Source organism: Pan paniscus, chromosome 16, assembly GCF_029289425.2.
Source record: "Pan paniscus chromosome 16, NHGRI_mPanPan1-v2.0_pri, whole genome shotgun sequence".
In the NCBI taxonomy this organism is placed as follows: Eukaryota; Metazoa; Chordata; class Mammalia; order Primates; family Hominidae; genus Pan; species Pan paniscus.
The window spans coordinates 37,700,176-37,727,632 of NC_073265.2; the positions used below are offsets into that span (position 1 = coordinate 37,700,176).

Genomic DNA, 27,457 nt, shown 5'->3' on the forward strand with positions numbered 1-27,457 from the left:
GCTTCATTTACCAGGCAGGGCCTCAGACCGAAAAGATTTTTATTTCACATCTGAAATTCCCAAAGCAGATGACCTGAGGAGATTCCATGTAAGATAAAATTGATCCACGAAAGGACTTTATGTAAACAATCTACATGTAAGGATTGGTGTGAAGTCACTTAACCTGGTCTTAGTCAGAAGGAAGGATTGAGAATTACAGTCAAATCAAATGTCAACTGGCCCCACTCCCAGAATCTCTCCCCATGTTGATGCCTAAGGTTGGTTTAACTATGCTTGATTGTAATTTTGGGAAAAGCTTTCCAATCCCCTTAATCATGAACAACAAATGTTGTTGCCAATTAGGTGGAGCTGCACAGGGTGTTTGCGCAGTTTGTTTCAAACTAAGAATCAGTGTTTCAATAAAGTGAAAGGCATTGTTTAATATTTTTTTTCCTTTAAGAAAAAAATGGGAACTGAAAAAATAATGGTGTACTCCTCTTGCTAACACAAAGGCAAAAAACTAGAAAGTTCTGACAATGCCGTCATGACTCACCAACGGGTAAACCGGTATAAATGTCGATGACAAAGCCTGGCCTTTGACTTCCACAGAGTGTAGCAAACTCATCTGCAATGATTAAACAAAGGTGGGATGGGAGGATAGGGGTCAGCAAAGAACAATAATTGGATTGAAAAAAATTATTTTGTAAGCATTCTTGAAAGGTATTTGTCTGTAGTTTGAAGAATTTAAAATAAAAAGTAAACCTGAAAATTCCTACAGATATAATCTTGCCTGTAAGAAAAATATTGAAGAAAAAAATGACCTAATGTTGACGTGATAATGAAGGAGAAGTAGAGATCCCCAGATCACATGCCACTCATTCACATGAGTTTACCTGTAGGAGTTTGGATTTCAATATGGATGTTATTCAGCTCTGAACTCAGGGACTGGTAAGAGTGCCTCTCTCTACTCTGCATTTAGAGATCTAGGGTTTGAGGAACACGTATAAAAGCCATTTTCTCGGTAGATTATAGGAGACCATAGCAAATCTAGCCACATTCTTGACATCTGATCTATTAATGACTAATTTGGGTCAATCAACCAACCTTCACCAGTTTTTCAGTTTTTGGAGCTGGATTTCATTTGGTACAGCTCTGTCATATTCTCTCCCTCTCCCTCTTTCCTTTTCTGTCTCTCTCTGTCTTTCTCTCACTTGAATTAGTCAAATTTAACAGATAATAAAGGATGAACTAAATTCTATCAGCAGTCCCTTCTAACTGTGAGATTTTGTGATTCCAGATCATGACTGTAACTGGTAAGGTATGGTATCAATCTAAGCTTCAGATGGCCATTGCCTTATTGGTCACGCTCAGTGAAAATCAGTAAAAGATTTCTGGAAGTATTTTAATCAAAATATAGCATGTTATTCTCCTTGTGTTTTGTTTCCTTAATCTATGAGTGTTCACTTCCAACACTGTAACGCCAGCTGACATTGGTCACCTAAAGAAATTACAGGGACTCTTAAAATATGTGCAGATTTCACAGCTAATGAAAAGCCATGACTGAATTTGGTGAATATCCAACATCAAGAAGAAATCTTGCATTTTACACAAGAGTATGTAGATATTCAAAACTCAGGCAATCATTTCTAAAAGTAAATGTTAGTCTACATTAAGGGTTTCCAAAGTGGTCTCCAGAGGAATATGCAATAATCCATTAGGATAAAAAAGAAAATGCGAGGACTTCTATCTATCTTTGGAAAAATCTAATCTTTAAAAAAATTAATTTTGTGTACACTTTATATTAGAACAGCTCAGAAAAATAATAAATGTATTTTTCAATATAATTGAAAACAAATACATATACACATACATAGATATATACACATAGACTTTTACATATAAATGCACACCAGGTGTGCATAAGCTTCAGATTTTTTACCAACAGGTAAGTACCACCTAAAGTTGTAAAGACCATTATTCAAGATCAAGGGTCAGCAAACTTTTTAATAAAGGGACAGAGAGTAAATATCTTAGGCTTTGCAGGCTGTACAGTCAGTCAAAACTATTTAATGTTGCCATGAAAGCAGTAGTAGACAATATGGAAATAGTGTGCTCTAAAAAAGTTTTATTTATGGGAAACAAAATCTGAAGTTCATGTAACTTTCATATTATGAAATACTATTCTCCTGATTTTTTCCAACCATTTAAAATGTAGAAATCCTTCTTAGCTTGCAGGCCATTCAAAAGTAGATGGTGGGACAGATTTGGCCCATGGGGTGTATTTTGCCAAGCCCTGGTCTAGAAACATTTTGCAGGGTGGAGGTAAATCAGAATTCTAAGTGGTGGTTATCATATTATTTCTGGAGTAAACAATGGATGGAATAATACATTTTACTAAAAAACAATTTTCTGTTGCATGCAATGTCAGGTAGTACCAAACAACAGATTTAATATTTTATATATCACTGTGGAAAATGGTGTAGGATTCCCTTTATAGAATACCCTAATCAATTCCTTGCATGATAATTTCAATTAACCCAAATCATAATCTTGGCAAATGATGTCATCATCATATACATAATGCACAGCATATACCATATGATATAAGAACAGTACACTAATGTCTTTATTTATTCAAAGGATGCAATTTAGCCTTTTTTTAAGACAAATAACATTATTTAGTTTCTTTCTCCATGAGAATATAAGAAGAAATGTATCTCGATCTCAATATCAAGAAAAGTTGCACTTTCCTTTCATTTTGAGTTTTCTTTATGCTCATTGAGAATTTTGTACTTGATCACATCTCCCTTTTCATAGGAGCTGCTAGAAAGTTTGGGGCTAAAATTATTGCTTATTTCAGGCAAGTGTGTAGGAATTCCCGGCTTGAATTTTGTGTATTAGTCCTGCTCCTGGCTCTTTCTTATTCTTGTTTGCCATTTGCCTTATGCTTATTTCTTGTTTAACATTTACATCTTTGTAGGCTGCCTTTAACTATTTTTGGAACGAGTTTAGCTTTAAATAAGTAAAAAGACAAGGAATTATGTTTCCCTTACTGTCACATTGATTTGTCTAATGTTTACAGTCTTTTAGATACATGAAGAATTCAGTAACAATGAGAACATTGTTTATAGTTTATATTTTTGTGATATGCTGAGTTTACAAGTCTGGTTACGTATTAGGGTATACATTAGAAAACATATTCTGTGACTCAGTGTTCGGCTGGAATGACCAGCACCAACTGTGAATTTAAATCATGAGCTATTTTTTTCCCTGTAAAGATAAACAATGCACACTTTGCTTCCTTCGCTAAGACTGATTTCCCCAACAATTCATGGGTAATTTTTCAACCTATATTTTTGATAATGGAGAAACTAAAACTCACCTGTACTTGGGATGGGACACTGTTCACAGGGCTTGTTCCACGCCCGGCCAATGTTGTAGGAACAGCAGCACATCTTCTTGGTCATGTTGAATAACAGTTCTCCATCACAGGTCTGGTTGTCAGCATAGTAGTTTCTGTAGCACAAACTTCTTCTCATATCTAGAAGGGAGGTAAAAAAAGGATTGGAGGGTTGGTGATGCCATGTGGGAAATCACAACAAATTTCTAAGTGGATACTCAACAAGCAAGTTTCATTTGAATTGTATTGTAGCTTGACTTTGATAAGGACCCAAAAAACTTGCTCTTACACAACTTTCTAGCTACCTATGCTGCTACAAGATAAAGGACTTTGAGAAATACATTCCCTGATATTTCATGCCACAGAACTAAGTCATTATATAGCTGTAGCATTAATAAACTTTAAATGACTCTCTGCCCAGTCTCCTAGTAACAATTCCCTACTGCCATCTGGCAGTAAGTTTCTCATTTCCGACTCATGATGTTTTAATACTGTAGGTCAGCACTGTAAATATAATTGTACAAAGATACACCCAAAAGTCAAACAAAAGAAGTACTATTAACTGTTGTTTGGGATTTTCCAACATTACATTTTAGAGAAAACTCCCAACCACCCACCCGTGGTGGTGAAAAAATGCCAAGTTATGATTTACAGGGGAAGAGGCTCCTAACAAGACAGTGAAGGGATGCCAGCACTCAGTCTGATGAGTAACATCACCCTAAGGTGATGAACTTGTGAGCTCTCTTCCTCTTTGTAGATGAGAACCAAACATGCATTACTGAGAAAAGCTTGGACTTACCCATGCAATTATTTCCCCCATTCACTTGCATGTAGTCTGGAGGACAGATACAGGTGTAGTTGCCAACGGTGTTGTAACATGTCCCTGGACCACAGATTCCAGGAGTCTCGCATTCATTCACATCTATAATCCAAAGAGAAAGTGGTATGTGAATATGAAAACTTCACATTTTGGAATGGCCTGATACTTAATGAATGTTGACATTAGAGGAGAAAATCTATAGGGTATTTTCAAATAAGATAACGAAAATAGGTATTTCATTCATCCGTGTCCTCTCTCTGTGCAAATGTGTGCCTTTTGAGGAAAGAGGGTTTTAGAAAAGGAACTCTTGGCTGGGCATGGCGGCTTATGCCTGTAATCCCAGCATTTTGGGAGGCCAAGGTGGGTGGATCACTTGAGGTCAGGAGTTCCAGACTAGCCTGGCCAACATGGTGAAACCCCATCTCTACTAAAAATACAAAAATTAGCCAGGTGTGGTGGTGCACACCTGTAGTCCCAGCTACTCTACTCGGGAGGCTGAGGCAGGAGAATTGCTTGAACTCTACATGCAGAGGTTGCAGTGAGCCAAGATCATGCCATTGCACTCCAGCCTGGGCAACAGAGCAAGACTCCGTCTCGAAACAAACAAACAAAAAACAAAAACAAAAAAGAAAAGGAACTCTTGCCTTCTGACATGAGGCATTATCAAATATAATAATGAGTCTCCTAATAAATGAACCTATAATATCCTCAAAGGTAGGCAGAGATAGAAATGTGGAGAAATTAAAATATCAAATATCCCTTAGGAAGACAAGTACGCTTCTTGTGTTCACAAAATCTATGATAGGGTATGTAGTATCCCGAAGCCATTAACAGCTGGCTTCATGAATCTGCATTGGTAAGGCAGCATGGAGCATATTTCACATCCTCTCCCCACTTCCAAATGAAGGAGTTGATTCTAATCTTTGTTAATTCCATGGGTCTTAGAGCTGTGCCATATACACTGTGATGTTCAACTAATACTCAATAAGGTTGCCATTGTCTGGGTGACCTAATAAGCCATTAAAGAGCCAGGGGAATATTTCTTTCTTTTTTTTTTTATTATACTTTAAGTTTTAGGGTACATGTGCACATTGTGCAGGTTAGTTACATATGTATACATGTGCCATGCTGGTGTGCTGCACCCACTAACTCGTCATCTAGCATTAGGTATATCTCCCAATGCTATCCCTCCCCCCTCCCCCCTCCCCACCACAGTCCCCAGAGTGTGATATTCCCCTTCCTGTGTCCATGTGGTCTCATTGTTCAATTCCCACCTATGAGTGAGAATATGCGGTGTTTGGTTTTTTGTTCTTGCGATAGTTTACTGAGAATGATGGTTTCCAGTTTCATCCATGTCCCTACAAAGGACATGAACTCATCATTTTTTATGGCTGCATAGTATTCCATGGTGTATATGTGCCACATTTTCTTAATCCAGTCTATCATTGTTGGACATTTGGGTTGGTTCCAAGTCTTTGCTAATGCAGAGCACAAGGAGGTCTCTTTCCTAAACAGTTGTGTGATTCCTCCATGTAGACGAAAACCATGGCTCATGGCTGAAGTGCTCTGAAACCTGTAAGTGGTTAATATTCTCCACCTTTCCAGTAACACAGGATGAACAAGGGCCACCACTCATAGCATAAAGCCAAAGGGCCGCCTTCTAGGAGAAGCTTATTTGAATACATGAGCACCAATGGTAAGTGGTGAAGGATTAAAAGAAGAGGGCCCAGAACTCCTCCAAATAGAGAAGGAACACTGAAATTGGACCTGTGCCACTCACGTAAAAAATGGCTTTTCTGAAGAGCATGGAAAACTCTTTTGTAAGCATAAATGAGGCTATGGTCCAGCAGAATAAGATTCTGTTTTTCTCAGGAAAAGAGGGAGATTTAGGACTTACCAGAAATGACATCACTTGAGTAACATGAGTCCAAATTGCCACATGTGTGACATATTTACCTGGCTATGTTCGTGTTTAGACCATTGTGCTACACTGCTAAATTCTATTTTCCTGGTAACCATATTCTGGTTTTGCAGGTCAGTTCTTGATATCTGCAAGACCTTATCATCCTACAAGGACCATTTACCATCACACACTCGTGTATCTTCATTCAGGTAGTAGCCGGTTGGACAGCGGCACTGGAAACTCCCAAAGGTGTTGATACATTTTCCTCCTTGGCACAGCCCTGGTAGCTCCTGGCACTCATCAATATCTATCAAAATCAAAACAAAGGCATTCCTTTAGCATTGTAAATAAACCCAAGGAAATTCAAGTTGTGTGTGCTTTAAGACAAAGGAAACACAATTACCTTCCAATATAACGGTGATAGGATTTGGTCGGAAACCTTCCCCTCCAGGACAAAGAATTTTGTACTCGGCTATTGAAACAAAAATTCAAATTCAGTTGTTTTGAATCTAAAGTTTTTAGAAATAGTATCCTCAAGAGAAATACTCACATATCCAACTGAAAATGTTCATTTTCAGGAATCTTTAGTTGTTACTCTGCCCGACTGAAGTAAGTTAACACCTTTGTGTACACTTCCCATTTTCCAGTGGTTTTTATTATGTGTCCCCAGTGCAAGGCCACTGTCCTCAGTCCTTGAACTCTAACCACTCCCTGGTCTTACATGCGTGTGGACTGTTTTATACCTTACCTTCATCCCTTATTTCTTTTTACAGATTTTCTTTCCCTTTTTATTTTCTGAAAAACTTCATCTTCATTTTTATGTTCTGTTCAGCCTACTTTCTGGGAACTACAGCTTCCCTTAATAATCTTAATTGGCTTCTTTCCAAAACCCTTTCCAAACAGAGCCTTAGGAAAAGCTGTTCTCTGTTGATTCCCATCCCAATTCTCTCCTTAATGACTAGAGACATTTCTTGCACCTCTGTTTCTATGGGTGGCAATATTGATTCTCTTGTTTCCAAAAACAACTTTCTATAGTGTCCTTGGGTTTCCCCATTAATTCTTTCATCCAAGTATTTTACCCAGAAACATTTATTTCAGTGGTATGCACCAGGACGGTGGTATGTACAGGATATGTGAATAAGAATGTCTGTAACCTGCTGCATCATCCCAGTGAGGAGCTATAAGATCAGTTCTTTCATAATGTCATGGTCTGTCCAGATCTGCTAATCCCTGTCCTGGCTCCCTGAAATTATATGTACACATGCCTATATGTATATATTCCAGTTCTAACTCTGGTCCAGATCTGGTGTGGTGTGGATATCTATTGTTTTGCTACTGTTATTAATCTACAAAGCTGACTTCCCAAATTAAGTGTCTTAGTTTGCCCCCTTCGACACCAATGAAATGAAAAGTCCTCCTCTTTTACTTGTTCTCCTCTTTCTGCAATCATCCATACTTTTTGAATTTCTTCTTTCATGTCACAACCTTCTTGAAGGCTCAATTAAAAAACACACTAAGTCCCCACCCTCTCCCAAGCAGAACTGACCTCCCTTTCTGAAGAGAAGAGAGAAGGAGGAGCCAGCTGAGCACTCACCCCTGTGCTGGGTGTTTTGCATGAGTGATTTCATTTAATCCTATGAGGTATTTTATGAATGCTAAGGAACTTGCCCAAGGTTACATGGGTGACAACTAGTGGAGTCCTAATTTGCACCAGGTGTGCTCTTTGTACCAACACAGCACTGTGCCTGCTCTTTCTTCTCTTTCTGAGGCCTATTTTGAATTATAGCGCTTATGTTTAGGTCATAATTTGCCTACTATGCTGTATTCTCCTGAAGGGCAGGATCTAGTCTAATTCATCTTTGCACATCCAGAGTACACACTCTAGGTACTCAACAAATATTTTTAGAAGAATTGAATAAATGACCCTTCAGCAAAAAAAGAATCCATACCTATCCCAACATACGCTATAAGCAGTAGCCACTGACTTTTGCCAAAGAAGCTACATCTAATTCTGAATCATAATACAGGACTCACTTGGAAAAACGAAAACCCTTTTATATTTTTAGGAGACATAGTTTGTATGTCCTTACAATCATATGCTAAAGCCTTCTTTCAAGCCACCCTATAACAATGGAATAATCTTCCATTTTATAGTTGCTTAACTAATTGCTTCTCTTCAAACCCAGGGACACTGAGTCTGGCGTAGAGCCTTCCAAACTAGTCAATAGATGAGAAGAGGAGAGATAATCAATGTGTGCCTGGAAGGTAAGCAACATGGTGAAAGCAACCTAGTCTGGAAAATCTTTAAAGTAATGCTATCTGCTTTTCACTTACACAGAAGTGAGATGTCACCTGCCCTACCTGATCTTTTAGTGTGGGCCAACCAGGAATATTTTCTGACTCTCGAACTGGGAATAAGGTCCCCTCTACAGGGCTGAGAGGACTGATCTTTCTTCTCTGATCTAAGAGTAGAAAAGGTTTATCTTCCGATCTAGAAAGGAGAACTGCCTGGAGTTGAAATAATAATAAATAGGAGGATGTCCACTTACATGTGTTCACAGCAGGGCACATCTCACAAGGAGTACCCCAGGCTTTACCCAGAGAACAGCAGCAGGAAGCTTTGGAAACACCAACTCCAATTTCATTGCTGCAGGCTGTATCTCCATTGTCTCCTCGAGGTCGAATATCCAAATAGCAATTTCCAGAGCGGGTATCTATTTACCATATACAAACACAAAAGCGTCAGGCAGAATCTTTCTACTGGGGTTGAAAATTCAAACCCATTTCAGGAACTGTTCAAAAACCATAATTTACTTTTACTGAGAAACTAAAAAGTGCCCATGAACATTATACACTACCGAGAATTTTCCCTATGGAAAAGATATCTGAATCTAAAGTAGAGTTAGGAAATGTTTAAATTTCTGTATCATTCATTTTGCAAACTTTGAGAATGGAATGTTTGGTGCTGTTTTCAAAATAATACACAGTATGCTTGCTTCTCTGAAAAGTTTTTAAGGTCTTACCAACACAGCCAACTCGAGTTGGGTTCAGTTCAAAATCAGGTGGGCAGTCACAGGTATAGCTGCCTGGAGTGTTGACACAGTTCCCACTGATGCACGTGGTTGGATCCAGGCATTCATTCACATCTAAAACCGAACAGTGAGCAGTGGAGTTATCACCTGAGCCGGTGTAGGCAGACATCACCATAAAAGAACAGGGCCCAATCTAGAGCTCCAAACAAGAATTTTAAAGCTACTAGTTATAACTACATCTAGAAATGCAGTCTTCCACTTCAGAGATAAAACACCTCAGGAAGGAAATATGATATAGTCTTTGGTGGTCTTTCCCCAGAACACATTTACCATTCAAATTTGTCATCAGGATAAAATATAACTTTGGGCCAGGCATGGTGGCTCACGCCTGTAATCCCAGCACTTTGGGAGGCCGAGGCAGGCAGATCACAAGGTCAGGAGATTGAGACCATCCTGGCTAACACAGTGAAACCTCATCTCTACTAAAAATACAAAAAATTAGCCAGGCGTGGTGGTGGGTGCTTGTAGTCCCAGCTACTCGGGAGGCTGAGGCAGGAGAATGGCATGAACCTGGGAGGTGGAGCTTGCAGTGAGCCGAGATGGTACCACTGTACTCCAGCCTGGGCGACAGAGCGAGACTCTGTCTCAAAAAAAATATATATATATATACACATATATATAAAATATATATAATATATATAATATAAATATATATAATATTATATATATATATTATATATATATATATATATAACTTTGGCACTAGGAAAAATATTCCAGTCAAGGTAACTGAAGGCAAAACACTGTTGTGACCTCGGTCAACCAAAAATTCAGACACAGGTTTTAAGAGAATATATTGAGTATATGTGGCTTGTTATTTCATCAAATTAGAGCAAGATGTCCCAGGAAACCCTCAGAAGGGCAACTCTTGCTGCTTCCCCTGACACACATGCGTGAGGCTTAGCGTGTTCCCTGAGGTCGGCAAGGAGTGTCTCTCCCATCATCCATGCTGAGTTGAATATTTCCCTTTCAGTTTCTATTCCAAAAATATGTACAGAATTCCAGATATTTAGGACATGGGTTTTGGCAAATTCCACTCTGTACAATTCCTTTTGTCTGTTTTGAACACTCATGAAATACTCAAGAATAGACAAACGGCTTCTGTGAGGAGGGACTGGAGAAGAGGGACAACACCTTTGCCTTGGTCCTCCCCTTGGATCTGGCAACCCTCCTGCGGGTTGCGCTGCAGATGATTTTTTTGTTCAAATTGCATGTGAATTTGGACGGACAGGGCCAGAGTAACAGAAACGAGTTTAGACAGAATGATGTTGATAGTGATCTGGGGCACGCAGGAGAGGGTACAGGCCATGGAGAGGGGGACTTCCTGAGGCATGCAAGAGACCCAGCTTGGTCTCATAATAGCTTTAAGGAAAACCAAGGGAAGAATGTGTGGCTGGAGAGGAATACTCCATCCAGAGCATTTGCAGGGTGGTGGTGGTGGTCATGATCTGGAGAGCCCCTGAGTCATGGTTTGTTTAGGTGGTTGAAAAGACCAGATTTTTTCCTGAAATTTGAACTCATGCAGAACATAAGTTGTTTCTTCAGTATCCTTGAACAGAGGGGTGAATTAGGAAGGGGAAATGCAAATGGCTTTCAAAGTCTTAGTGCCAAAGAGAACCGAGTGTCAGTCTGCTGGGTGCCTGTAGTTTTTCTAAGCTTTTTCTAATGTTCCCTGAGAGTCCTTGGCTCAACAAGAAAATGATTTATACACTAGAGATAGGTGGCTGAGCTCTGTGTATCCAGTACTCTGGTGACCACGGGCAGGGCAGGGGTAGGAAGGAGTGGGGTGGGTATTGCAACAACGAAGTACAAGGAGAAAACCCATGATCCCGGGGCGTGGCCTCCAAAAGGAAACTCTCCGAAAATGTACCCAAGTAAAAAAGGAAATGGCTGGGAAGCTACACCGCTAGAGCACCCCTAGAACATTCCTTTGTACCCACAGACTCAATTTCAAGGCTACAAACTGTGCTCCTTCAATTGTCTTAGACTCTTTTCTCTGGATCCTCACCTCCAATCAGTTCCAGGTCTGAGAAAAGGTATCTGTGATTCTTAATACTTCCCCCTTGCTTTTCTTGTCCTCTGTGATGGCCTTTGTGTAGTCCCAGGGAGGCTCCAATAGCTGGGTCCCCCGGGACACCAGGGAGCCGATTTTGATGCCAGTGGAGGTCTTACCTGTGCAGTTCCCGCCGCTTCTGTCCAGTTCGTAGCCTATCTCACACTCACAGCGGAACAGGCCAGGGAGGTTGTGGCAAGTTCCAAAGACACAGATGTTCGGAAGGGAGCACTCATCAATATCTTGAGGGGAGGGAGAAAAAAGCAAAAAACTTAACTTATATTTTTCTAAAAAAAACCTGCCAAATATAATTAGGCAACTAATGTAAATACTAAGAAAATGCAGAGTACCTAACACCAATCTGGGCACTTCTCCTATAGACTTTTAGATGATTTGCCATGCACAGTGAAGTCTCGTAGGTGAGAGGTTACTTTTCCTCAGTCCCTATTACATTCCAAGCAGCAGGCTGAGCATTTTATAGATACATATCTCATTTGTAGTGTTCCACGTAGGTCCACATCACTTTCGTAAAGTAAGAGGCAAGCAAGCCACCTTACGCTAAATTCGTTTTCTTTTTTTTTAATCTATCTGTGTAGTCACTGTTTTTGTTGTGAATTAAAATTTCACAAGCCACAATGTCTTTCAGGGAACTGTCATAATTAGTTGCATAATCTCCAGTGTCCCTAGTCCTATGGCATGTGTTTGCCTTTGTTGACGGAGATTGAAAAACCGCACACGCTTCTTCCAGGCCTCTGTCTCTGCCTCCTGTTAACATTCTTCGTGTGCAGTTGACACACAGTCACATTTTCAGGCTTGAGACTAGCTTTAAATAGCCATGACCACTCCGCCAGCCATGATTTATATTAAGAACAAACAAACAAACAAAACCTTCCCTTATAGCAATAAGAGAAGCAAAACTTTCACTGTGACTATTTGTGTTACCAGAGGTGGCACAGTACCTGTTTTCCTTGGATATCTGGAGTAACATAAGTAAAAAAGGTATTAGGCACATGATCAAGAGCATAATCTGGTTTCTTGACTCCAAGGAGTTTTATATCAAACTCTGCATATTTAATATAAACTGTATAAAGAACACCCAACGGTTCCATAACAAAGAAAAGTATTTACATAAAAATACATGAGGGAATTAGTATACATGTCATAGCTAATGACTGATTTTGAGTTCATGTCTTGTTAACAAGGAACAATTATTAACTAATACATTAATCAGGGTCTTGTTTAAACTTCTACTGACAATCGTTATCATTTGTTTATTTCTACTGAAATCTTCTTTTCAATGAAGGAGAATGTGCTTAAATTTGACAAATGTGGGTAAAGGGAAGAATCTTGTGTTCCCTAATGGGATCCAGCCTTAGCTAACAGGTTCCCAGGACTCTTCCTGTCTGACCAACACTTATCAGAATGACAGAGCCTAAAGCTGAGCGATACCATGCCATATGGCAGTATCCCAAGGGTCCCCTATTGAACAGATTTGCAAAACTGTCCCATGTTCATATATGTTAGATATTTAGAGCAAATGTGAGACATACCATTCTACGTATGGACAAGACTATTTGTTCTGCTTTTATTTCTAGAAACCAAATACAGTGGAGATTAAAACCTGTTTCCATATTTAGTGATAATCCCACAACAGGACATTATCAGGGAACTTGCACTTTGAGCTCTTTTCTCCCTCAGTAGGGATTAACGGGTTGCATCCCCCTCCATAGGGATAAATGGGTTGCACTGATTTAACCACACCTGGTTACCCTCACTGACCAATGGATACACCCTTGCAGACCATGCGGCCAAGGCTGGATGTACAGCTTGTGGCCAGTCAGCTGAGGTTTTCTGTGCAGCAAGAGAAATGGTCAGCTGGAAACCTAATCCCTCTACAAACTGAACTGACCAGCTTAGAAATGAAGCTAAAACACACCTCAGTTTCAAAAAAAAAAAAAAAAAAGCATCCGGAATGTTTAAATAACCTAATCTCATCAAGCCCGGCAAGGCTCCCAGTGGCTTCCCCATCAGTTACCTTCACAGGCTTTCCCGTCAGCACTGGGCACGAAGCCCATGTCGCATTCACAGCGGTATCCTCCTGGTGCATTGAGGCACTGGCCATTGCCACAGAGATTCAGGTTCTCAGAGCACTCATCAAGGTCTACAGCCAGAAAGAAACACACGTTACTCTTCCTCGGTTAGTGGCTTTCTAATTCCTCAGGTCTAACAACTTTCCAGTGCAGCAATGTTTTGGCATAACTTCAATTTGACACATTTAAAGTCATTTATTTTTCTCTTTGGTAGGCTAACACTGAATATGCAATTTACATGGGGCTGATTCAGAATCCTGAATGATAATTTACCCTGAATGACATAAAATGAATAAGCCGAAGGAATCATGCAAACTAAGGCCTGTTCAAGAAGGGTCATCCGCATGGAGGGCACACCCATGACAGGAAATGACACATCATGTTTGTGTCTATTTCTCAAGTTTCAGGCTTAGCTTAGATGGGCACCAAAAGTGCAAAAGAATGGCAACCATAGGGAGAAGAAAAATTCCATCTGCTTAATCTCTACCTAGTTTTCTTAATAATCACAGGCATTTAAATATCAAACACATAAACCACACATGCCTAATACATGGAATTTGAATATGTTCTCAAAATGATGGGAGGTTTTTGATGACAAAACATCAATAAGTTAGGCAAAAATGATTTCATCTGAGATAAAACTTTCAGGGAATAAAAAAAAATTCCAGGTAAATCACTTAATGAGCCTTAGCCTCTATTGTGCTTAAATGACTTTTTATGAACAAAGTGCTCAGGATAAATTAATGTTTTAAGTTATAGGAGCAGCTATGCGACCTAATGGCTAATGGATCTTACTATTTTATTTAACTCCAGAGCTCTGATATAAAAAGTGCTGTCTGTAAATACATGCACATGTAAGTATATGTATAATTTATGTAATGACAAGTCTAATCATGTATGTTTACATGTGTATAGAAGTTTATGTTAATTCTATGGCTATTAATTAGAGCCAAAAAGAAAATTTCATTAATATATTATTGCAAAACTGGAAGTGAATGAATTCCATAGCAGGTTTGAAATTTTTACTTATACCAATATGGAATGTTGATGATGATGACGATAATGATGATGATGATGGCCTGTTGGAGAAAAATACATACTGTTCTTCTAATCTAGAACATCTAATCCCTTCTCCTTACATAGTTCCCTACAGCAAGCTTATCCTTGTGTTGGTACAGAAAGGAAGTCATTGGTGAGAAATAGGCAAAAAAAATAAAGGCTAGGCATATAAAAGGAAGTAGGATTTGTTTAAACTAATGACATCATTATATACAGTTACATAATGATATATATGCCAATTGTAACTATTATAAGGCCTAGCTGACTTGAGGTGGAGAATGGTATGACTTTTTTGGTATCATTTTATGTTAGAGCACAGATCACTGTAAATGATGTGATAATGGCACCTAAATATCTATCTATCTATCTATCTACCTATCTATCTATCTATCGAGAAGCTTTTGAGGTCTCCCTAATTGACCTGGTTCCAATTTTTTTTTTTCCCACAGGGCTCTAGTGCCAAATAATGAATCTTTTCTATTAACTGACCCAATCTTCAAAAAAGAATTGCTAGCCTGAGAAATGTGGAATGCCTGGCTTCTCTGACTAGTATTGACACGGTTGTTTCCAGTGTGAACATACCTGTACAAGTGAAGCCATCACCTGTGTATCCTTCCTTGCACAGACAGCGGTAAGATCCCATGGTATTCTTGCAGTCTGCATGCTGGCTGCACATATGGGTTCCATTGGAACATTCGTCCAGATCTTATAGAAAAAGTTTATATCATTATTAACAGAAAGGGTGGTATTTAAAACCAATAATACACAAATTAAAATAACTTTACATAATTAATATTTTCATATGTGTAATCTATGCAGTCCTTGATAAGCAACCTCTGTTACTTTCCTACTCACCAGTGCACTTAATGCCATCTCCAATCCACCCGGGACTGCAGCTACATTTGAAGCTTCCTGCTGTATTGGTACATACAGCATGTTTGCCACAGTTGTGTGCTCCAATTTCACATTCATTGATGTCTGGAAAAATGAGCAGTGATTTAGAAAAAGGCTCAGCACAAATGTCTTTTGGTTTTTAAAATAAGTAATATTCAAAAGTTGACTTGCCTTCAAACTTCCCATGGTATAGTACAGACTGGTTTTGCATCCATATATAAACTCTACACATATCAAACAGCTTTAAATTTCAAATTATAAAGATATAACAATATGATTGTACTAGCTATTGTTAACTCTAATTATTTTCCATATTTTAGTGTAAGTTTCCAGTCACTGCAAAGTGACTTTTTACAGCTGAAGACCATAAAAAATGAGTTGCTTAACTTTCTATGGTTTTAATACTCCTTGTCATATATTTTCTTTTGCTAGTATTTTTAGTAAGTCAACTATGGAGTAATGATGCACATTATTTTCATATCTTGTATAGACAAAAAATACAAACTTGTTGGCAAATTAGAAAATTTTTGCATTATATTCTATATATAAAATATATTTTATTCTTAAACTTAAAACACTGTTATTTAATTATGCTTTATTTCTACAAAAGCTTTCCTTTAGGTATTGCTAATTTAAGCATTTGCAGAAAATGTTCCTTAAGACAGTATATAAGCCATCTTTTCCCTAGCTTCTTAGAGTCCTAGCACATTGGAGAGCCAAGCCTTCTTGTATATTTCATGTAAAACTCAAGTTAATCCAATGGGGATTTTGTCAGAATATAAGGAATACCAGATTAGGGTCACATTACTAAAAGACTCCAAATTTTCCAAAATGCTCTATTCTCCAAAATTCTATTGTCAACTTTAGCCAAGATAGACTCTCTAACATAAATATGTTACAGAAAAGAACATAAAGTACTAAGTGAAAATTTTCCAAAACGAGCCCATTCTATAATGGGTTACCTTCATAATCAACTTTGTCATTAACTAAGAACAAGAACTCATAAATATGGTACTCTATATGGAAACCAACATCTAACACCAATCTTAGGTCAAGAAGAACAATTTTGCCGTACAAAACACTGCAAGAATTTCCAGTGAACACTTGAATAGTGGCATGAAAAAGAAACTGGGCAAGTAATTCATGTTTGCCTTTTTGTTTACTTATGAAGCCCAATTAAATGATTTGAAAGTGTTTGCAAACATGCTATCTGCCAAGTGTTCCATCTGAAGCTCTGAAATGGTCCTGGGATCTTTGGCTTCTTCATAACTTCTAGAGCAAACACAAAATGAAATAAGAACAGATTGCTCCTACAAAAGAACTTTATAATATCACTAATGATCATAAAAATGAAGCAGCATGCCTGGAAGAATGTCCTTTCAGTCATGACACATTGTATAGGTGGATTTTAGTGTAACCTTGGCAGCCACATGGACCTATCAAGTTATTACTGCAGGTCAAGAGAGACACATAGCTTTAGACTGTGACTGGGAGCTTTAACCAGCTAAATAATTGAGCATGGCACATTCCAAGGAAATGAGGAGGAAGGCCAATTCAGGGATAACAGTGCTAAGTAGGCACAGGAATTCAAGAATGTATGTCTTTCCATACCTGACCTAACAGATCCCGCAGAACTAGCACAAATACTCCCAAGCAGGGCTGTCGAAACTTCTTTCTGCCTCAGGTAATTGCTCCCCTCAGAGGTAATGCAACAAATCACCATTTTTGTGGAGTTCTGCCTAAATTTCTCTCCTATATTTGTCATGATCTCTGACAAATAATCTTATGTGGATACAAAAAGCTTCAATTGCATAAGTATCAAAGCCTCCAGATGTTATAGAATCAAGGAATTTTCTAAGTGGAAAGAACTCGTAATTCCATTCTCCCAATCTCAGTTTTTCAGAAGAAGACAAAGAAGTTGGGCCCTACAAGTCAGTGAGGGGCAGAGCCAGGACCTCCTGAAACTCAGTTTCCCCATCTGGTGATTGGCACTCCTTCCCTTGGGCCACAGCTGCCTAGCTGAGCTTCTTTCTTTTCTTTTCTTTTTTTTTTTTTTTTTTTTTTTTTGATGGAGTTTTGCTCTTGTCGCCCAGGCTGGAGTGCAATGGTGCAATCTTGGTTCACCACAACCTCTGCCACCTGGGTTCAAGCAATTCTCCTGCCTCAGCCTCCCTAGTAGCTGGGATTACAGGTGCCTGCCACCACGCCTGGCTTTTTTTTTTTTTTTTTTTTTTTTTTTTTTGTATTTTTAGTAAGGATGGGGTATCACCATGTTGGTGAGGCTGGTCTTGAACTCCTAACCTCAGGTGATCCACCCGCCTTGGCCTCCCAAAGTGTTGGGATTAAGGCGTGAACCACTGCGCCCAGCTGAGAGCATTTCTTTAGTCATATCAGGATTTTATTCTAAGCCTTGCTTTATGGAGTTACCAAAATATTGGTGAATATTAACTGACTTATAGAAATACTCACTAATATCTTCTACTAAGCATAATTTTCAGAGATGACCACAACCTATTAATCTAGTAATTCTGTAATCTTTTTCTTTCCAGTTTTCTAATGACCAAAGGTACTCTTATTTTATGAGTATTATCATTTTCATATGGCTTTTACCTTCCATGTTTAATCTTGCAATTAAGAAAATTATCATTTCTTTTTAATGGAAAGTCTCCTTTAAAAATCATCAGTAATATGCTAATAGAAATTTACAATTTTAGAAAGTTTTTTCAGTTTTATGGCAATGTTTTCAAGGTGAAAAGAAACTATATTTACAACAGGCTGTGTATCATGGGCTTTTGGGTAATAGGAGAGAGTAACTCAGGAGCCAATATTCAATTCTCCATTTTGTGACTATTTGTATAAGTTATTATCTCAATGCTTTACATTCTCAGTATGTAACAATTGGAGAGACTTCAAGTGGTCATAAAGTATAAAAGCATCTCCAAATAAAAGGTTTTTGCATGTGGGTGTGTGTGCATGCATGCACCAACTATCATTCATTAATTGTTTCTGTGGCAGACTTGGACTGTAATTCATCATAAAAGCAAACAGAAGGGGAAAGTGAGCCATAAGGAAAACAAGCAAACAAAAATGCTGTATTGAAACACTCTTCAATAACATGAAGGAAACATAGTACATGTTTGCCAAGAATATCTCTTTCTGTAAAAATGTTCTCTTTCCTGCACAAGTTTGCTGCAAACAGAAAATTCCTTTTTAAGATTAAGAATAGCATAAGCCAAGAAAAGCAAAGAAATTCAAACTTAAAGTGACACCGCAACCTTCTTAACCCCACCAAACCTTTGTCACAAAGACTCAAAGGTCCTCTTGCATGGCTCTCTTGAAGGGCAAGGGTGTGGTGTGAGCAGACCCTGCTCACAGGCTCTGGGTATGTCCCATGCAAGTGTGTCATCCAAGTATGGGCTTGTGCCCGGGGCTGCTGTGGCCTCCTCTTACAGTCACGCAGGGAGAGGCTGTATCACCCACACAAACACCTGCCTTCCCTGCCATCTGGGCATCTGTCTCCGGGATCCTAACCTGGCAGAGCTGTGCACTGCAGAAACTCCTTGATTAGGCATTGAGGAAGAGGGCGTTACCATGAATGGAGAGGCCAAACGTGAAGGCTACTTGGATTTCTTAATTTGGATCCAAATTTGAGCCAACACTATTAACTGAACACCCATGGAGTTTTCACAGGCCGACAGCCAGTGAAGGAAAATTAGCAGTGATAAGAAACTGGAAGGAAATGAACACAAATTCTCACTGACTGTTGGTGGTTGAAATATATGATTCTCTCCTATGAACCAAGATCCACCAGAGACATTTCTCTTGTGAAAGAAACCAGCTAGTTTCCAATATGGAATTACCCAGAAATCCCGCTATTTTAACTGAAAACAAGTCTGATTTAATTCCACTTAATGGTATGCTTGCTTTATTCATTAACTAAGTAAGCACATGATGGGAGGTAGGGTCTTCAAATTAGCTTGTGAAAGCCAGGACCACCCATCAAAGATGACACCTAGCAGGGCCTTAATTATGTAGAACAAGCAGCAGAAGCCTTACATTGGGTCATAGAAAAATTGTAATCCAGCCCACTTAAGCCAAGGATAGAAGAGCTGTGTTCTGCGTTTCAAGCAAATGTGTTCTCTCTCCATTAAATGGAACATTCCCCCTTGGCAATACCCAGGGTCTGAACAAAGCTTACGGAGTAAAAAGAAACCCTTAGCATCTGTGTGGGCTGGGAATGTAAGTCAGTGGGTGGATTCTGAACATTGCTAAAGTGATTGGGGGAAAAAACATGTTTATTTGTTAAAATGGAAATACTCAGTAATGACAGGGAGCTGAAATATTTAGACAAAACTGTAATGGAGCCCAGAGGTCTTTTTCTCAGTTCTCATGAAACAAAATTTCTCCTTATAAAATAGCATACATGTTTTCATAATTCTTTTCATTAAACAATAATCTATCTAAATAAATAAATAGATAAATAAGTAGACATATTCCTTTTGTCTGCTTGCTTATCCAATTAGGCAAGATACCTATCTCTACTTACATTAGTTGCCTGGAACATTATTAGCAAAGCCATCACCAAGGTAACCTGACGGTGTTCTAAGTTGTGAATGACATGAATTTTAAACTAAAAGCAGCTAAAAGAGCCTTAGTGACATGGGATTCAAAAAACATTTTGCCCCAGATTTTTAAAAACACGTTTTCAAGTATACCAAACTTACTGTTTGGTTAAGCCATTTCCAATCAAATGTGATGCCCTTCCACAGGTCAGGGCTGTTACTTACCCAAGGAGAACATTTGAGTAACTGCAGAGCACCCTGGTGATTTGTTCAAGATCATGAATGAGTGGATTTACTAAGAACACAATTCAGGGTACTACTCCTTCAGATGAGAATATCACATGCCATGTTACTCTGGTATCAAAGGGGCATAAAACTCAAGTCTTCCTACAGTGCTAGCTGGATTTTAGCAAATTGGAAAATCATTTTAGGCTGTAATTTTTAAAACTGGAGGAAGAGCTCAAGTGTTTCTTTGACTTCAAATCTATGAAAAAGATTTGAAGAGGATCAAGTGTTTCTTTGACTTCAAATCTATGTTCATGTGATTGACTCAAAGGCTGCTGTTCTTAACGTAAAGCTGGTGTCACTTCATGCAACTGTAGTGCACAGCTCTGTTACCATGGTCTTAGTATCTGTGCAAATTCAACTACGAAAAACAAGCCTTTCAATATAAAGAGTAAGATTTTCCTTCTTTAAACTGAGTTCAAGCATGAATCAGTAAACAGTAGCATAAAATTTTTGCTAGACTGTTAAATTCTCAAATGAAACAACAAAACAATGGACAATAGATATAGACTAGAAGCAATGGCTTTCACTAAAATGGCCTCTAGACACTGTGTCTATGTTTCATTTGACAATAGCTTTTATTTATTGACCAGCACTGCGCCAACAGCATTGTATACATTATATATCATTTACCTAAAACTACATTAAATAACATGAAAATTTAAGCTTTCTTCAGGGTAAGGCCTAAAATAATCAGCCACTGCACATGACCCAGTTAGCTAGAATTTGGAGCATTGAATTCTAGAGACCTCTTTCTTATGGGGAATGAAGGCTGTTCCATGAGATTAACTTCTTTCATAAGCATCACTGCCTCTGGGTTGAATTTCAATGTGCTCAGCTTAACAAAACAGTAGTATTATCCTCTATTAGTTAAAACATAATACAGAACTATCTTACCTTTCTTTTCACTACTGCCAGACCATCATCCCTTACCAAGTCCTATACTTACACTGGAAGCTAAAAATAAAGCTTGAACCATAGACATACAAAGCTAGGCACCATTTGTACCGAGAGGCCGTATAGGAGTTGAGAGTTTAAACACTGTGCCATTTATCAGAATGGACCCCTAGACAGGCTTCATGTAAGGAGTAGCATAGTGAAAATGAAAACATTCCAGCTTCATGCTTCTTCTCATAATTTGGCTAGCATCTGTTATTTTTGAACCAACAATAATATTATTGCCCTTATCCTACATATGAATAAATTTGAAATAGCATTATTGGCCAGTTTGAAACAATAATAAATATATTTTGGTGTTTTCTTGAAATATGTTGATATAATTAAGAGGAGGATCTGCACATGTGCCACACTGCCAATCTGCAAATATTTTAATGTTTGTTTTAAGTCATAAGAGCTTGCCAAACTGGTTTTTGGAATTAAAGACTGTTATTTATTAAGAAATTATTCAGTTACCTAATTCAAGCTCACCATGGTTTCCATTATGTTTTAAATTATGTTATATGCCATAATCTGTCAAATTAATATAAGTAACTAGAGTAAAACTTTATTATATCATTCCATGGACTTAATGTCATTGCCTCATATTTGAAAATACCAACTAAACACTTATAAACTAAACACAATGTCATTACCACAGAGTAACTTCTTCCATTTGGCATTTAATAGGATAGTCTCCTACAAATATTGTGAAAACATTTTCTCATGTGCTATTGGTAATAGACAACATTGCAAATGGTTTCATTATCACTTCATAAGATTTGCTAAGTCCCATGAATAAAGACTTACTTGGACTAATATGACTTAATACATCAAAAGTACTCCTATTTAAGGCACTGGAAGACTAGTGAGAATTGATGAAATATATGAATTGTAGGATGTTTTCCTTTAAAGAGCAATTCCAGTTATAAACCTTAAATGAAGTGTTGGCAAAGGAGGTTATTGGAAAAGGCTTGCTTCAGTAAAGGGCCATGAATATTTGGTAATTAGCATGTTCACTAATTTGATATGTAAATGTGATTTTTAACCTCATAAAAATGTGCTATTTACAGTGTTAATTTATTCAATACACCTTTTTTCCCCCACAGGTCAAGAAAAAAACCTTCAACTTGGATCCAATATAAACGATGACAAATTTCAAAGAAGTGGAAGCTAAATTAATGAAAAATGTTATGCAAAATGTTTTATAATATAGTTAAAATGTATGAGTTTTAAAACATGTATCAATCTATAATTATGATACCAATCTCTTAACTACTTAATATTTTATTGTTCTACTTGAACAAACACACCTGTACAGCCAGTTTTTCCTTTTTTGCCGGAGTAGCCCATATCACAGTGGCAGATAAATGAGCCTTTCGTGTTTTCACAGGTCCCACTTAGGCAGATATTTGGATTCAGGTCACACTCATTGACATCTGTAAAACATATATACTATTAATATATGTAGTTATTTGATATCATTGAATACTTTCCCCCCGAGACATAATAACTATGACAAATACATTAGAAAAGGTAAAATGCTTTCACTCAGAAAAACAATGTTAAATTTTAGAGGCCAATTTACATTTGCTCTTCATTCTTTACATTGCAAGCTCATTATTCAGACTGGCTTTCATCTGGCCCATAAGCAGCAGGCCAGGTAATCAAATAAACAGATGGGCTCCATGCTGAGTTTAGAGCTCATTTATGTGACAGTCTAGAAAACTTTTTAGAACAGCATACTCTGTTGCAGGATGAAAAGTTTAATTCAGTCTGCATGATGATAACAATTTAGTTTTCATATTTTGAAAGAAAGGATAGATGAACTGGTTGTCTTAGTGTAAGTAGTTTAAGACTTCACTTCTTTTCCAAATTAAAAATTATTCATTTTTTATGACATTCATTTTAATTCTAGGACTTTAAAATTTTTCAGTAAAGGCTTTCAGAAAATAAATGTGATAAAAATGTAAGTATAATCAATACCAGACTCTTGCTTCTGGCCAAGATAGAATAACAGGAATTAAAATTATATTCTCAGATGAAACAACCAAAGAAAATAGACAATAGATACCTTAAAAAATGGTTTTCTAGACATTGGACATTAGGCAACAAAAGACAGTGATCCCTGAGAGAAAGAAAAACTAGGTGAATCCTACAATTGCCCGAGATTACTGAATAGGAGAGTTTTAACTTCATGGCATAAGGAGGAGGTACCAGATGGAGCCAGGCACTGTCCTTGAGTCGAGGAGATGAATCTGGGCATCCTGGAAGGCTGAGGTAGTTAGGGTTCATAGGGCAGAGTAAAGGACAGGAGAGAGCTACACGGAAGAAAGCAATGCCAGAGATTTGCTAAAAGTCTTCTGCAAGTATTCAGATGAGTAGTGACCAGCACATTCACATAAGGAAACAAACTACTCAAGGCTGAGGAAAGCACTACCCAAGAAAATGAGAGGGAACAATCCTCAAAGTTCACAGGGGGTCTGGGATTGTGCCTGTTCCCACCAGCCCGACTGGAAAGCCTCATAATTCACAGGGAATTGGGTAGAACATCCAGAAGGTTCTTACCTCACTAACAGAGCAAAATTACCCCTAGACTAAGTGTAGCTTAAAAGCTTAAAAGCAAGACTTTGAAAGGGATCTATGTGTTTCCAAGTAATTTACACTTCAGAACAAAGTTCAAAAATATTTCTAGGAATACAAAAATATCTAGCACTCAGTAAGGCAAAATTTACAATATCTGGCATCCAATCAAAAATTACCAGTCACTCAATGAAGCAGGAAAATATGACCTAAAATAAGGAAGAAAGTCAATTTATTCAAATGACCTAGAACTAATGCAGATGACAGAATTAGGAGACAAAGACACTAAAAGTTGTTATAACTGTATTCCATGTGTTCAAACAGCTAGAGGAATGATTGAACTTATGCAGAGACACAGAATATATGAAAAAATACCCAAGTCGAACTTTTAGAGGTGAAAACTACAACATCTGAGATGAAAAATACACTGTATGTGAGGAAAGGCAGATTAGAGATCGTAGAAGAAAAGTTTATCAAATTTGAAGGCATAACAATAGAAACTATACAAAACAGATCAGTTCTAAAGTTTACTGCATTCTTGTCAGAAGTAAATTTTGTTTGCCTTTAGTCAAGGATTTAAAAAGCCTACATGTTAGTCAAAGCAGAAGGAGGGTTAAGTGGACAAAAGTAATGGATAGGCATAAAAGAAATGTCCATCTGGAGCTGACGAATGGCCAGTCACTCTTCATAACATATCTGACAAGAGTACCATTTAATAGCCACAAGAAAGCTCTCTTTGGAATGCTGGTTAAAATATGAGTATTGTGCCTCTAAATATCCTTACTTTTCCTATGGAATCTTTCCATCACTGACCCAAACTAACTTTATGTAATTTAACAGTGCTTATGACTAACAAGACAAGATGAAAAATTCTGTCTTCTTTGCTTACCTACACAAGTCTTCATGTCTTCAGATGCCATGAATCCATCATAACACAAGCACCTGTACTCTCCAGGGATATTTGTGCACTGACCACCATCACAGATATTGGGATTATCTTCACACTCATCGATGTCTGCAAAGAATAAAACCAACAACCACAGGTTGTTGATATTGGTTCCACTGTTCAGTGAGAAAACATTAACTGACTGCAGTCAAATAAACTTAGCCTACTAGCATAAGACTATTAACTCTCAAATCCAAATGAAGCTTTGCATAAACTAGCCCATTGGGTTATCCTTGGTAAAAAAGGAAAAAATATTTTTCAATATTTATAATATACTGCTCAAGGGCAACGTCCATACCTGCTTAAAAGTCTATTATTTATTTAAAATCTTTCTTTCATTTAATTTATCATTCAAAAATTATTATAAATCTTATTTTCCCTATTGTCAAATTATAAATGCCTGAATTCTATCAACTGTTTTAGCAATATTTTAAGGTAAGAATTACTTGAAATAACCATACCTACTTAGATGCTCTTAGTAATAATATTTACTTTCAACAATTTTTTTTTCTTTTTTTGAGACAGAGTCTCACTCTGTCACCAGGCTGGAGTGCAATGGCACGATCTTGGCTCACTGCAACCACCGCCTCCCAGGTTCAAGCGATTCTCCTGCCTCAGCCTCCCAAGTAGCTGGGATTACAGGCATGTGCCACCACGCCCAACTAATTTTGTATTTTTAGTAGAAATGGGGTTTCACCATGTTGGTCAGGCTGGTCTTGAACTCCTGAACTCAGGTGATCTGCCTGCCTCAGCCTCCCACAGTGCTGGGATTACAAGTGTAAGCCACCGTGCCTGGCCTTATTTTCAACAATTTTTGTAGCCAAATTTATATCTAGATTTTTTAAGGGACATTTTTCTAGGTCAGTAAAATAATTTTGGTTCCTAAATCCAAATTCTCTTCTTAAGCCAAGCCAAAATCAAAGCCTATGTTATTACCCACTTTGTTTCTCACCTCTACCTGGCTCACAGCTCTCGCAGCCAGGGTGATACAAAAGGAAGTGTAAATTAGACCACTGGTTCTCAAACTTTAGCATGCATCCAAACCATTTGGAGAGCTTGTGAAAACAAATTCCTGGGATCTACCTCAGTAGTTTCTGATACAGTAGATCTGGAATGGGGCCTGAGATTTTACATTTTTTTAACAAGTTCTCAGGTGATGCTGTTGCCAATGGTTCAAGGAATAAACCTGGAGTTGCACTGAATTAGGCCAAAATATCAAACTCTTCAAAAGTCTGGTCAATGAAGGAAAATGTATTTTATATTCCATTTATTATATGCCAGGTACTATGGTAAGCTCTGTAAATACTATTTTATGCAGGCAATTTGAACTTCATTTTATAGATGAGGATTCTAATAATAGGTATCTTGATTAAGGATACAGTTAAAATATATGACAAACAAGGGTTTGGACTCAAGCCTGCTTGACTCCAAAGCCTGGGCCCTAAACTACTTTACTTAGGAACCTACTGAGAGATTCAACATGAGGCTAGAACCTACTCACCGGTGCATGATCTCTGGTCAGGCATTAGTGCAAATCCCGGCTGACAGCTACATTCATAGCTGCCTTCAGAGTTTGTGCAGAAGGTTTCACAACCACCATTCATTATGCTGCATTCATCAATGTCTAAAAGAAATGAAAATAATATCACCTTCTGATATGGTTTGGATGTCTGTCCCCTCCAATACTCATGTTGAAATTTAACTGCCATTGTAACACTATTTAAGAGGCAGGACCTTTAAAAGAGGTAATCATCCTATGAGGGCTCTACCCTCATGGTGGGATCGGTGCTGTTATAAAAGATCAAGTTCAGCCCCCTCTTGCTCTCTTTCACCCTCGTGCTTTCTTCAATGGGATAACGTAGGAAGAAGGACCATGCAAAATCCTGGCTTCTTGATATTGGATTTCCCACCCTCCAGAACTGTGAACTAATAATTTCTATTCAGTATAAATCACCCAGTTTCAGGTATTCTATTACAGTATCACAAAAATGGGCTAACACACCTCCCTCTGTGTTTATGAGCATGGCACATTTTTAACATTTCCAGGCATAGGTCAAATAAAGGGGAAAAAGCATTCTAGGGCAACTGACAGTCACTGATTCCTTCAACAAATGTTAATGACATACCTACTATATGCTAGAGATGAGAATCTAATAGTGAATGGGACAGACACAATCTATGACTTCAAAATGATTGCACTGTGGCCAGGAGACAGATGAACAATTAATTGCACCATGCATGATGTGCCATTTGCAATGCAGGAGAAGTATTGGGTGCTAGGAGAACACATCTCAGTTATGATAATAGGCACGTGGATGAAATTCTCTTGGCCACAGATTCACTTATAAACTTGAAATTCAGTTTGATTGGCTGAGGTTCCAATCTTTTTCAATAACCTGAGTTGAAGTTCTGAGTTGTCCTGGGCCATGTTTCAGAAAACTTTGGGCTGATTTATGGTTTTGGGTGGAAACCATGTGAGACTTGGCAGTTCCACATGGTGTACACCCCAAACCAGGCAAAAACTGGCAGTTTCTACAAAGTTTCACTTTGACTCGGGGCACAATAAAGCCACAGGACTGTCTGTGCCACTCTTCACAGCACGACTAAACCTACAGAGGGCTGACCACAAAGCAAAATTCTTGTCCCACAAACACCCATCTTTAAGGAGAGCCAGGCATAGCCTCAATTGCAGTGTAAGATATGAACATTCCATGGTCTTCTTTCCAATAGTTATTTTTTGAAATCTTTTAGCTGATCTAAACCACATAAGGGCAGTGATTTCAACTCAGCTTTCTGCTCTTTTCCACAGCACTCACCGTGTTTAGTTTATTTCAGGTGGTTAGTTACCATTTGTT

The 27,457-nt window shown here is 38.1% G+C and overlaps 1 protein-coding gene across 1 annotated transcript in view; it reads right to left on the reverse strand.

Annotated features, from left to right (window-relative positions):
• The window catches only part of FBN1 (fibrillin 1), a 234,792-nt gene that overhangs the window by 49,798 nt on the left and 157,537 nt on the right, over positions 1 to 27,457 (reverse strand). The window contains exons 29-42 of the mRNA XM_034938728.3: positions 26,104 to 26,226; positions 24,546 to 24,671; positions 22,387 to 22,512; positions 15,252 to 15,374; positions 14,979 to 15,101; positions 13,283 to 13,408; positions 11,367 to 11,489; positions 9,126 to 9,248; positions 8,652 to 8,816; positions 6,506 to 6,574; positions 6,284 to 6,409; positions 4,179 to 4,301; positions 3,362 to 3,520; positions 533 to 604 (exon numbers count right to left, since the gene is read on the reverse strand). Of these exons, the coding sequence (XP_034794619.1) occupies positions 533 to 604; positions 3,362 to 3,520; positions 4,179 to 4,301; positions 6,284 to 6,409; positions 6,506 to 6,574; positions 8,652 to 8,816; positions 9,126 to 9,248; positions 11,367 to 11,489; positions 13,283 to 13,408; positions 14,979 to 15,101; positions 15,252 to 15,374; positions 22,387 to 22,512; positions 24,546 to 24,671; positions 26,104 to 26,226 (1,707 nt within the window). The remainder of the gene's footprint in view (positions 1 to 532; positions 605 to 3,361; positions 3,521 to 4,178; positions 4,302 to 6,283; positions 6,410 to 6,505; positions 6,575 to 8,651; positions 8,817 to 9,125; positions 9,249 to 11,366; positions 11,490 to 13,282; positions 13,409 to 14,978; positions 15,102 to 15,251; positions 15,375 to 22,386; positions 22,513 to 24,545; positions 24,672 to 26,103; positions 26,227 to 27,457) is intronic.